Source organism: Ursus arctos, unplaced genomic scaffold, assembly GCF_023065955.2.
Source record: "Ursus arctos isolate Adak ecotype North America unplaced genomic scaffold, UrsArc2.0 scaffold_14, whole genome shotgun sequence".
Lineage (NCBI taxonomy): Eukaryota > Metazoa > Chordata > Mammalia > Carnivora > Ursidae > Ursus > Ursus arctos.
Window position 1 is genome coordinate 1541361 of NW_026622808.1, and position 12864 is coordinate 1554224.

At 57.0% G+C, this 12864-nt stretch overlaps 1 protein-coding gene across 1 annotated transcript in view; it reads right to left on the reverse strand.

The window, feature by feature from the left end:
* Positions 1-2918: 2918 nt before the first annotated feature.
* TOP3A (DNA topoisomerase III alpha) overlaps positions 2919-12864 on the reverse strand; it is a 28997-nt gene continuing 19051 nt past the window's right edge. Inside the window, exons 14-19 of the mRNA XM_026521131.4 lie at positions 12331-12444; positions 12063-12228; positions 10336-10479; positions 8229-8351; positions 6345-7006; positions 2919-4917 (exon numbers count right to left, since the gene is read on the reverse strand). Coding sequence (XP_026376916.1) covers positions 4739-4917; positions 6345-7006; positions 8229-8351; positions 10336-10479; positions 12063-12228; positions 12331-12444 — 1388 coding nt within the window. The 3' untranslated portion in view covers positions 2919-4738. The remainder of the gene's footprint in view (positions 4918-6344; positions 7007-8228; positions 8352-10335; positions 10480-12062; positions 12229-12330; positions 12445-12864) is intronic.

The window sequence follows — 12864 nt, forward strand, 5'->3', positions numbered from 1 at the left end:
GGGCTGGCCCACTCAGCACCCAGCGTAGGGGCTTAGCAGTTTCATTCACCCCTTTAATGCGAGGACAATTCCAAGTCACTTGTGGTCTCAGCCCAGGGTCTAAATGTCTCCATACTAAGACTCTGGCTGAGGTGGCGGAGGCAGGCCATCCATGTCCTTGGCTTAGCTTTACCAGGTGACCCAAAGTTCAGATGACTGTGGTATGGCAGACAGGCCCCCTGCTCAGAACACAGGGATTGCCAGTGCGGATAAAAGACAACCCCCCTGTGGCAAACAGAAACTTACTAATATAAAATACGTCACTGCTCTCTCGTCTACCGTAACCTAACTCTAGAATAAATCTTACCACATATAAAACGTTTCCTTTCCGTAAACCCACTTGTAGACCCTTCTCTTCAGGAGCACTTAGCTGTAGGATAATCTCTCAAGTGGGGGTACCGTTCATTCCCTAGAGCTGGCCTGCCTGGTTGTTCCAACCTTTGCTACGACGGCCGTCCCCGTTATCCGCGGTGTCCCTTATCCGCGGGTTCAGTTCCGCGTGGCCAACTGTGGACCAGAAGCAGATGATCCTCCCCGTGTTTCGTGTCCGTAGCAGCCTCACGCTGGGTCACAACGCCCACGTCATTCTCCTGACGTCATCCCGCAGGCATTGTACCGCCTCACGTCCCCACAAGAAGAGGGTGGGTACGGTACAATATGGTAGTTTGACAGGGAGAGACCACGTTCACGTACGTTTTATTACACCATACTGTTGCGGTTCTATTATTAGTTATTGTGAATTTCTTACTGCGCCTAATTTAGAAATCAAACTTTCTCATTCATATGTAGGTATAGGAAAAGACACAGTAAAACAGAGCGTGTATAGGATTTGGTACCATCTGCGGTTTTGGCATCCACTGGGGGTCTTGGGACGTATCCCCCAAGGATAAGCGGGGGAAACTGTACTTGAACCAACACACCCTGAAGAAAGTCTCTGTGCACACAAACTATGGCAAAGGACATTCTTGGGAGTGGAAAGTATTCAGTGTTCAGGCCCTGAAGGAGCCTGCCAAACTGCATTCTGGAGGGACTCTGGTCAGCAGGGCAGAAAACCAGCCCAGAGCCCCCGGGCGGGAAGAAAGGGGCGAGCAGGTGCGTCTGGGAGGCGGGAGCTCCAGAGGGCACCTGTCTACCCCCAGCCCAGCCCCACTGCCCCAGCTGCGGGCTCCTAACCCCCTTCCCGCAGACTTTACGACTTGGAGCGGACAATGGAAATCGAGGCACTCTCCCACCCAGCTGTGCGGCTCGCCACACCTCCCTGGAGCGCAAGGGGGAGGAATTGTCACTTCGGTGTCAGCTGAGGAGCCACTTGGTTGTCTCAGGGGCCAGAACCTACCAAGAGAGAGCAATGCCTCTGAGCTGGCATCCGAGGTGGACAAGGAGAGCACTTCCTGAGTTTCGGTGGGGAACGGCCCTTCCCCTTCAGACGGTGCTTTGGGTAGCTACCCATTTATGCGGCTGTTGGGGCCCAGGAGGGCGCTGGGCCCAGGGGCCGGGGTGGGGGCTGGAGCGGCTCACCCAGCAGCCCGAGGTCCAAGGCCACCGCTCCATCTCTGTCCTGTTCTCCCTAAAACGAGGGCCTTCGATCTGGTACATCACCTATGGCTCACACATTGGAATTGTTCAGAAGTACACTTTTGTAATCAGAAAAATATATTCAAACACAACCCAGCACCATTACAATTCGGTGGCACTCACTTCACGAAGGAAATAAGGCTGTAGTGGACGAAGCCCAGAGTGTATTCCAGAGACCAACGGGAATGGCTGCGGGGATGCCATTTTGGGCTCTTTCTGCATGGCTGCCAATTTCCTGAGAACTCAGTTCATGTGGCTGGGCCTCAGGCTGGTGGGAAGGCCTGACTCTCGAGCGCATTCGATTGTGCTCTCACCTCAGCCTGGAGAAAGGTATGGATTCTCCCAGAGCTTCAAGGTGTTAGCATGGCGACGGACCCCAATTCCAGCTTGGCCGCTTACAGGGGAAAGCACGTCCCCGTCTGAGCCTCGGTCTCTGCCAGCAGACGGGCAACAGGCACTGCCTTGTGGGGAGGCTGGATGAGAAATGTGGTGTGTGACCCACCTGGCCTAGTGTCAGTCAGTTGGGGTCGTTTTCACCTCAGTCCTGCACTGCACGAGCTGCAGATGGAGGTCAGTACAGGGGTTCAAACCCTTCCAGTCACCGTTAGGTGGGAAAGTTCAATTTCTCATTGCCCCGAACGCTGCTAGCCTGAGCCGGCCATCAAGAGACCTGGAAAATTCCCTCACCGGTTCTGCTTGGAAGTTCTCACCACCATCAGGCCTGGCCGTAACTTTCCACCGAAGGGCCTCCAGGCGAGTAAGACCAGCCTGTTACAAACAGGGCGGCTCAGGCTCAGCGTTTAAGGCGAAAGCCCAGGGAGGGGCAGGACCCAAGCCAGGTCTGACCTTGGTACAATCCACCCCGGTAGTTTTTGGTCTTGGCACACACGGAGTCACCTGTGGAAAGATTAAAATCCACAAATCCGTCTAAAATCTGGAATCTATGAGGAACTCCTAGAGCTCAACAACAAAACAATCCAACTGAAAAATGGGCGAAAGACATGAACAGACGTTTCTCTGAAGATACACAAGTGGCCCATAAGCACGCGCGAAGACGCTCGGCTTCCCTGGTCATTAGGAAAATGAGTCAAAACCACAATGAGAGGACACCTGACACCCATCAGGATGGCCAAAACAAAGATAAATAAAGGAAACTGCGCACTGGCGAGGACGCAGAGAAGCCTTGCGCGTTGTTGGTGGGAACGTGAAACGGGGCAGCTGCTGGGGAAAACCGTTCACACAGGATGACCGTAAGAGCCAGACCTAGTCCCAGGTATGTACCCCCAAAGAATCGAAGACAGGTGTTCAAATCTTATGCATGAGTTTATATTAGCACCATTCCCAAGAGCCAAGATGTGGGAACAACCCAAATGCCCATCAACTGACCGGACGGACGTCATATGGCTCAACCATGAGATGGAGTGTCGCGCAGTCACACGGAGGAATCACGTGCCGACACACGCTCGTGGATGAATCTTGAAGACAATATGCGAAGGCAGAGAAGCCGGACAGAAGGCCACAGGCTCTGTGATTCCATTTCTACGGACTGTTCCGAAGAGGTAAAGCCACCAAGACAGAAAGCGGACTGGTGGTTGCCAAGGGCTGGGGGGAGGGGACTAAAACACAAACGCAGGGCCGTGACCCCGGCCACTGTTCAGATGCTCCGAGAACTGCTGTCACTGGAGGGCTCGGGGCCAGGAGTCCAAGACTGAGCACAGTTCATTTCTTCGCCCACCAGCAATGCGACTCTAGGCAACTCACACCCAGTCCTGCTTATCTCCTAACCAGCAAGATAAAGGCACGTGGTTACGTATCATTCACAGGTTTTTGTAAAGACACACTAGGAACGGGGCCACCTCTGCACAGTGTGGAAGCATTCTGAGTCTTGTGTGGTCTTCCCGCACTGCTCTGCGCGGTGAGCTGTTCGTGGGGCTGGGAGCAGCTCAGCTCACCGCCCACCGTGTGGACAGGGAGGAAGGGCTGGGGCTGGGAGGAGAGGCCAAGAGGGCCAGAGGCTGGTGAGAGGCCCCTCGAGCCCTGGCTGGGGTCCGTGGCCACCGCTTCTGCCACCGGTCACCAGACACTGAGCAGCACTGCGGCGATTCGGAGAAGGACGAGGCACAGATAGGTTAGCTGCGAAAGAAACGAGGGCGCAGGCGACGACTGCAAAGAGCGCGACCTCCCCGAACAGCCATGACCTCATATATTCACTGACGCTCAACGATCAAAGACAATCAGGGGGAGTCTCCTGGTCTGCAGCACGTCCCAGTGAACGGCAGTACATCGTGGGGAAGGTCACGGGAGTGGATGATGTAACGGTAAGCAAATGTAGCCTGTACTTAAACATGTTTCCGCGGTCCGGCGGGCTACTGTCAGGAGCAATCAGGTTTCGGTTGGGGCGGCTTTCTGCCCGGAGCAGACCAGGCATTCCTGGCTGCTCGTTACGTGAGGGGGTTTCGGGGAGGGCAGCATTCCACCCTGAGCAAGCCGGGCGTTCCCAACTGCTCGTGCTCTGATGTCCACACTAAAGCCCGCGGGGTCACAACCATGTTCTCCTATTATATCCTTAGCATAAGCTCAGGGCCGGGCCGCAGCATCGCACCACACCCACCAGAGCAGAGGGGCAGGACTCTTTATTAAGACACACGAGCTGTGCGGTGTCCTGGCCGCAGAAATGTCTGGGTAAAGAAAACAAAGCTTCTTCGAGAGACGTGATTTTAGAACAAGGGCCACGTTCTTGCCCTGCACCCTCCTTTCTCAGAATGCCTGCCAGCAGAACCCTGTCCAGGCTGCCCGGAGCCTGTACCAGGAGTGCTGGTCCCTCAAGGGGACTTTCCAGAAGGGAAGAAAGTCTGGGAGGCCACAGAGCGGGATGCGCCCACCCTGGCGTTAAATGCTCTGTAGCGCCACCAGCGAGAAGCCCCGGCTCAGGTCACTGCCCAGCCGAGGCAGACTTCTCCAAAGAACGGTCTGGATCCTGACTCCCGAGCACAGGTAAGCCAGGCCCCAAAAGCCACCGCTTTCCACAAGGCCTCCAGGGCAGGGAAGGTCCTAGTGACAATAGCTTTTTCCCAAGAGGAAAGGGGCAGGTCTGAGGAAGCAGCCCTCTCTCCCTTCCCCTGCCTCATCTGTTCTGGGGACAGAAGGGACGGGTGTGTCCAGGCTGGTGGCAAAGGCTGCATTTCCGGGGTTTCTTGGCCGTGGACTCTGGGTTTGTGGAACTGGCCCGCGGTCTTTTGCTTCTGGCCTCTGGCCCCTGGGTTCTTCCTCTGTCTCCTGGCCAGGTCAGGGCTCTGAAAGTCCCTATGGGAAGAATGAGGGGAAGGCTGAGTTTAGGACAGACACACCGAAGAGGCAGGAAGTCCAAGTCCGAGTGTTTGGCGGAGGGCGGCCCCACAGCCTTTGTGTGGCTGAGTCCACTCACCGGCCAGGTTCCCTTCCCTCCTGTCAACACACAGAGTGTCCCCACCTTCCGTGGCCCCAAGGCCACTCCCTAAAGAACCCGGAGCCCTTGAAGGCCTTGGCCCACAATCACTATCCTGATAAAAAGGGCACTGTTGTCACTTCACACATGCCCTCTTTCCAGAAGTAGAGACCCAGCCAACTGGCCTGAGGCCATACGGAGAAGCAGCAAAACCCAACAGGCCCGTAACCAACCGCCTGCTCCCCACCTTCCATGCAAGTTAACTGAGTTCTGGATCCTTCCCAGGCCTCAAACAGGCCTCTTAGTTCTGACTGCCCTGTCGCCCAGGATAACTTATCAGTTGGCCTGGTGGTCGAACACTGCTTCCTTCCTATGGGGGGACAAAGGACCCTTGCACGCCTGAAGCAGGTTCAGGGCTGGACCACCTCTCACACACTTCAAACTGTCGCAGCAGTAGCTGTCTCCGGCCCCCCTCCGGCACCGGTAGCCAGCCCTGTGCCTTACCGAGCCTTCTGGGTTCTTCCTGGACGTGCAGAGCTGGCAACACATGTGTCAGCATCACAGTCTGAGACTACCTAACTCTTTTACGAGACAGGAACCCTAAGAAAGGCGGGCAAGTGCCCATCTTACTGAGAAAACGGTGAGGCTGTGAGGCTGAGTCCTCCGTTTCACAGGCAGGCTTTGGGCCCGGCTCTGCCCAACAACAGAGCTCCCACCGTTCCTTTCGGCCATTCTCACACAGATCTAAGCTCCTGCTGTGCCCTGGAGTGGGAGGGGACTGTTTCCAACTGCCTCCGGGGGCATTATCCCCCTTGCTCCAATGTTCGGGGGACAATTCTCACCACACCCGGTTTCGGGGCACCGGGCTCAAGCCGTGTCACCCCGAGCTGGTTCCTAGACATCCCCAGGGCCAGGTTCGGCACCTGAAGGCATGCGGCCGATGATGAGGACCTTGCGAGCCCACAGAGGCTAGAGGAGCCCAGGGCTGTGGGGTCAGGCAGACCTCGGGCCGCGTGACCCTGAGGAGAGGCGGCTCGTTTACCTGGGCCTCCGCGGCCTCACAGTGCTCAGCTGACGGAGGTGAAGACACACGGACGGTGAACTTGGCACAGCACCGGGCACACAGCGGGCTGCTCCGTGAACTGCGCTAGCCTTTCCTTTGGAACCTCCAGCCCCACCGCTGCCCTCCTCCGTCGCCTCGGGTCTCCGAGGTAGAGAACACCACGCACCCGAGCCGGGGCTGCACCTGCCCCCCCCGCACCTCTCCCGGCCCAGGACTGGCCCCCCGCCGCGCGCCCCGCCTCACCTGGGGCCACGTTCTCGTCCACCCACTGAAAGAAGCCGCACTGCTGCTCTCGGGGCTTGGCACATGTGTGGAACTGGCGGCCCTTGTTGGGCCCATCCTTCTGCACAGTCCGGGTGACGGCGGGCTGGCTGCACAGGCAGGACATGCCCCCGCCCCCGCCGCCGCCGCCGCCGCCGTCCTCTCCCGGTCGGCTGGACCCACCCCAGCGGTCCCCCATGGCAGGCGGGCGGCCCAGCGAGCTGCCGGTGGGTCTCGAGGCAGAGCAGGGCGGCCCTGCCGCTTCTGGGAGGCTGCTGTCGGCCCAGAGGAAGAAGCTGCAGCCGCCGCCGCCGCACTTGTAGAACTGGCGGCCCTGGTTGGGGCCCTCCTTCCGCACGGTGAGCAGCAGGGCCTCCTGGCCGCAGTTGCAGGTCACCGAGTTGCTGCCCCCCATGACGGCGGGCGGGGGCAGCATCCGGGGGGCGCTGTCCATTCTGTTCAGGGACTGGCTAGCCTGCAGGTAGTTGGAGGGCTGGCTGGCTGGCTGGGAAGCTCTGGGGGGGCCCCGAGAGAACCTCAGGTCCAAGATCTCCCGCAGCGTCTCGTCACATCCGCCGACGCAGCCGACAAACTCCAGGGGCATGGTCGGGGGAAGGCTGCCGCGTTTAAACTTGAACTTCAACCTAGCGAGGCCACGAGATGACAGAAAGCCTTACTACCAGCTGCAAGCGTCTTCTCCTTATCCGCAGAGGGCCGCGCCCACCCGGGCCTCCCCTCGGCACCCCCGCGCCCCAGGAGCCCACGCCAGGTGCCTGCCAGCCATGAGCCCCTCCGGGTGTCATGAGAGCGCAGAGTAGGAGACAGAGGAAACCTGAGACCCCGATTAATCTCCCAAACACAGAAGCCTCGGGGCGCCTGGGTGGCTCCATTGGTGAAGCATCTGCCTTCGGCTCAGGTCATGATCCCAGGGTCCTGGGATGGAGCCCTGCATCTGGCTCCCTGCTCAGCGGGGAGCCTGATTCTCCCTCACCCTCTGCCCCTCCCCCGGCTTGTTCTCTCTCTCTCAAATAAATAAATAAAATCTTAAAAAACAAAACAAAACACAGAAGCCTCGGAAAGTTTCACCTCCTATAACCAGTGGTTCTTGGACCCCTGGACCCTGCTGGTGAGGTCAGAACTACTTTGTAACAAGGCTAAGAAGTCACAACCGTTGTGCTCTCGTCCCATGTTGTATGCATGAGCTTGCTAGACGCTACGGCCCACGCGACCGGCCCAGCAGACTCATTGAGAGCAGACCCGAGAGTCCAGCGGTCTCTATGGAGCCAGACGTTAGACTCACAAAAATGGAAAACATGCATTTCCTTTCTCTGTTTTCTGCTTTGCAAATAGACATTTTCTTATCTTTTTGCTTTGGAAATAGGTAAAAATATGCTATTTATGTCAGCATGCAATGTATCTGCTGTAAAAATAACACATATTAAAAAATGTCTCCACTTTAATTCAGAATATGTTAAGTATTGATAAACTTAACCCACAACGAAGCTCTCTGGGTGCCTTCCTTGAGGATTTTTAAGAGCATAAGGGGTCCTAGGACCAAAACGTTTGAGGACCAGTCCTACCCACAGCCTCTGGACTTTTGCGAGGAGCCTGGGAACGCTATCCGACACCGGAATATTCACTTCCCCACACTCTACTGGGCAGCAATCTAGCTGGAAAGGGCAGGGAAAGGTGCCTTCGTGGTTCTTCTGAAGCACGCAGGGCTCCGCCCCAGCTGCCCAGGAACGTGCCCCCAGGCCCGGCTTCCGCACCAGAGGCACGGATGGGACTCGGAGCATTTCAGGACCAGCAACCCGGCTGCTGCTGAGCGTGGCGAGCGCACCCCAGCCGCGCAGAGGCCCAGCTCACCTGTAGACTGGGTGCGGCTGACACACCGGACACACGCTCCCGTCCCTGCTGGCCTCCAGCACAGAGTCGGGGAACCACATGGCCGATCGGCATTCTGGGAAGCCCGTGCAGCTGAGGTAGAACCTGGGGAGGGAGCATAGGGAGCAGGGTCGTGCAGGAGCCGGCAGACTGCGGGAAATACACATTCCTGGGCTGTGGCCTGGCTGGCAAGGAAGCTGCTCTCCGGCTGATTAGAGACGTTCCCTTTACTGGAGGACACGTCCGTGGACACGCAGTCGCTGGTACCGAATGACTGAGAAACACAGGCCCGCATTTATTTCTCATCTCCCTAAGAAGCACAAACTGCTATGGCTGACTCTGCTTTCTCCTCAGAAACAACCAACCCACCGCCCACTCCTGGGCCATGGTAAGGCCCCGGCCCGAGGGCGCGGCTTGGGCTCGGCTCGGGCTCCGGGCCATGCGCTCTCAGACGCTCCCTGACTGCTCCACACGACAATCCTGATGGGGACCAGCAGCACCCTCAGTTCACAGTGGGGCAAACAGGCGGGGGGGCAGTCTGGAAACCTGCCCACGGATGCACGTGCAGTGAGCGGGGGCGCTGGGAACAGAACCCTAGCTGTCCAGGGGCGCCTGGGTGGCTCAGTCGGTGAACTGTCTGCCTTTGGCTCCAGTCATGATCCCAGGGTCTTGGGATCGAGCCCCACGTCGGGCTCCCTGCTCAGCGGGGAGTCTGCTTCTCCCTCTGACACTCCCTCTCTCTCGCTTTCTCTCAAATAAATAAAATCTTTAAAAAAAAAACAAAACCCTAGCTGTCTGAGGAGTCTTTACTCCTGACACCTGCACTGTGCTCCTGACACCTGCACTGTGTTGTTCTCGGCCAACAGTTCTTCCTTCCTTCCTTCCTTCCTTCTTTTTCCCTCCCTCCCTTTCCCTCTCTCTCTTTCTTTCTTTTTCTTTTTATTTGACAGAGAGAGAGAGAGACAGCCAGTGAGAGGGAACACAAGCAGGGGGGGTGGGAGAGGAAGAAGCAGGCTCTCAGTGGAGCAGGGAGCCCAATGTGGGGCTCAATCCCAGGACCCCGGGATCATGCCCTGAGCCGAAGGCAGACGCTCAACGGCTGAGCCACCCAGACGGCCCTTGGCCAACAGTTCTTTACGGCTTCAGTCACGTAGAGCTGGAGGAGCTGATGGGAACACAATTTACAACGTCCTCTGGGCACGCCTGGGTAGGACCGGACCAGGGGAAAACCAACCAACCAAGCCTTAAACCCCAATTATTCACATAGCAAATCTAGAAACTCAGAAATGGAAACTGTCGGATAGCCTCTGGAGTGGTCAATTCCACAGGACGATCTCCTGACCCCCCCGGGTGACCCGGGAGCACTTGGAGTGCTTGAGTCACCGCAGCTCTCGCTAAGTACTCACAGGGGCGTCCCGCACTGGGCTAAGCCCATCCTGGCACTGGCTCCTGTGTTTGTGGGCAACCCAAGCCCCAGGTCAGGCCCATTAACTCCTGGTTTCTGAGAGCCAGAATGGCCTTCTCTGCGCCCGGGCCAGTGACGGGTCAGTAGTTGGGGAACCCACAGGGGTCAGAAGAATGAAGGGCCGGGAGGACCTGGGATCAAATTCTGTTTTCCTGACCCCCCGGACTGCACTTTGGAGACATTTCACCAAATCCTCACCCTTCCCACGGTAGATACCACTGCCGTAGGCTTATGGAAAAGAAAATTGGGGCGCAGGAGCTAAGTAACCTGCTTTGGGGCACAAAATGTGTGTGGCAGAAGTGGGATTTGAACTCAGACCCAGCCTGGTCCTCAGCTCCTGCTTCCCCATCATCCTCCACAGTGGGTGGGTGATGTCCTATCCACCGGGGACACAGCGGCGCCATCACCCCCCACCTCCTCTGAATCCCAGAGCGCTTCACGTGTCCAAGGCCAGGTCCCCGTCAGCTACCCTTCTATCTCCGATATCCTAGTCCAAGGGCCGGCAACGGCAGGCCCACCTTTAAATAATGACACAGAAACGAAACGACAGGGCCTTGCAGAGAGTGTCCGGCCAACCCATCAAGTGCCGGGTAAGCAGAAGTACGCTGCAAGTTGGGCACTGACCCGCCATTCTTCTTGGTCTTGAGGACCATGTCCTTGTTGCACTGTGGACACTTCCTGATGGGCTCTGGCATGCTTGGGTAAATGGCTTCTTGCTGGGCCACCTCTGTCCCTTCCCCAAAGTACTGGGCTAACGCCTCGTCCAATCTGGAGAAAGAGCAAAACATTCACAATTTTTTTTTTTTTAAAGATTTTATTTGTTGGGATGCCTCGGTGGCTCAGTCAGTTAAGCGTCTGCCTTCGGCTCTGGTCATGATCCCAGGGTCCTGGGATCGAGCCCCACGTCGGGCTCCCTACTCAGTGGGGAGTCTGCTTCTCCCTCTCCCTCTGCCGCTCCCCCTGCCTGTGCACGCACGCTCTTTCTCTCATATAAATAAATAAAATCTTTATTTTTAAAAAATATTTTATTTGTCAGGGAGAGAGCACATGCATGCTTAAGCAGGGGGTGCGGCAAGCAGAGGGAGAAGCAGACTCCCCGCTGCGCAAGGAGCCTGACACGGGCTTGATCCCGGGACCCTGAGATCATGACCGGAGCTGAAGGCAGACGCTTAACCGTCTGAGCCGCCCAGGTGCCCCTACAATATTCTAATGTGCCCATAAGGTGAGTGTGACCGGGGACACCTGCTGGCTGCTCACCACGGGCCTGATGCAGAGAACAGAGGCTGACAGGGCTGTGTTGGCCAAGCAGCCTGGCTCCTCCCTGGCTCCCGGCAGCTCCCAGCAGGGATCCAGCTACAAGCAGGTACTTCCGCCTTGTCAACAGCCCCACATCAAACAAAACTGCACACGGTCCCTGCACGCACTCCAGAAGTGTTTGTCTGTCTGGGCTGACATTTAAACTAGCTCATCCGTTTCCCTTTTTATTTTTTTTTAAGATTTTATTTTTGGGGACACCTGGGTGGCTCAGTGGGTTGAGTGTCCGACTCTTGATTTCGGCTCAGGTCATGATCTCAGGGTTGTGGGATCGAGCCCCACATTGGGCTCCGCCCTCAGTGTGGCATCTGCTCGAGACTCTCCCTCTCCCTCTGTCCCTCCTCCAGCTTGCATGCGTGCTCGTGCATTCTCTCTCTCAAAATAAATAAATAAAATCTTAAAAGATTTTATTTTTAAGTAATCTCTGCACCCAACATGGGGCTTGAACTCAATCCCAAGATCCAGAGTCACCTGCTCTACTGACTAAGCCAGCCAGGTGCCCCGTTCATCCCATTTCTTTCCCAAGTTGGCAGGGGGCAGAAAACGTGTATTTCCCTAACAATATGCACACGTACTGCTTGCTACACAGCCACCTCCAAATACTCCATAGAACAAGAGTGTCACACGGCAGCACCGAATTCACTGATGCAGGATTATGTGCCTATTAACTCGGGACAGGATTAAAATCCAGAAATGGCCTCTCTAAAGCCAACAGCCTGGAATAACCAGCCCAGGTTTTTCTGCTAATGGTTTCTAGGCTGACAAAGCTCTAGAGAAAGGAACAGAACTCAGGAGGGAACCCTGAAGGGGGAGGAGCTGCATGTGGGCAGTCCTCCCAGGCACGACCCCCCTGCAGAAGGCGAACTGGCCTCGGGGACACTTCAGCACCCGCAGGCACACGTTACGAGGTGCAAGCAGGGACACCACCGGCTTTCTACCGAATCGCCCCCACCCGCTCCCACTGCTCAGGGGAAGGTCACGGCCCAGGAGGCAGAGCTCAATGAGCTCACGCGCAGGCAAGGAGGGTCTGGACTCACTTCTTAGCTTTGGCCACCGCTTCAATGAAAACCTGCTTGTATTTCTGGACTTGCTGCCTTAGAACCACCCACTTGTCCTTCTTGCCTTCACAGATCAGCTTCAGGTCAGCTTCCAGCTCGGCCCGGAGGTCAGGCTTGGACATCTCATAGCCCATGGAGTCATACCCTGCAGGGAGAAGAGCAGCGTTCCGCGCGGCCCCGTGCGACGTCCCCGGGGGCTCCCGCCGCACGGCTCTGCCACCACCCACCTCGAGCTCCTCCTGCTTACCTTCCACGAGCCCCATGCCCAGATGCCCGGGGAGAAACCGCTTGTCTGCCGTGAGCCCGACGTACATCCGGGCTTTGATGGTCTCAATGTGCTCCGCGTGAGTGGCGTCGGTCCCTGAAAGCCACTTCTGGTTACTCGGGGTGATGCAGACAATCCCCCCGCTGTCCCACGGGCACCTTCCTCTGCCTGGACTCATTCTCGGTCGGACACCGCCATTTGCATGGGGCCCACGCGGCAACCACAGCTCGCCCTCGCATCCACGTACTCACTACAGCTGTCGACGCCGCTTGGCGACGCCTGCACGTCTTTCTCCCCTGCTCTATGTGGCAGAGCCACGGCTGGAGCCCACATCACGTCCTCTGCATCAGGACAACGTGCTCGGGCTCCACCTTTCTGGTCGCTTCCTCCACCCGACCCATTTCTCACGCTTGTGGCCAAAGGGACCTTTGCAAATGGAGCTCCGTCATCAAGGAGATGCAACTCAAAACCACAAAAAAATACCACTTCACACGCACTCGGTGTGAAGCATCACAA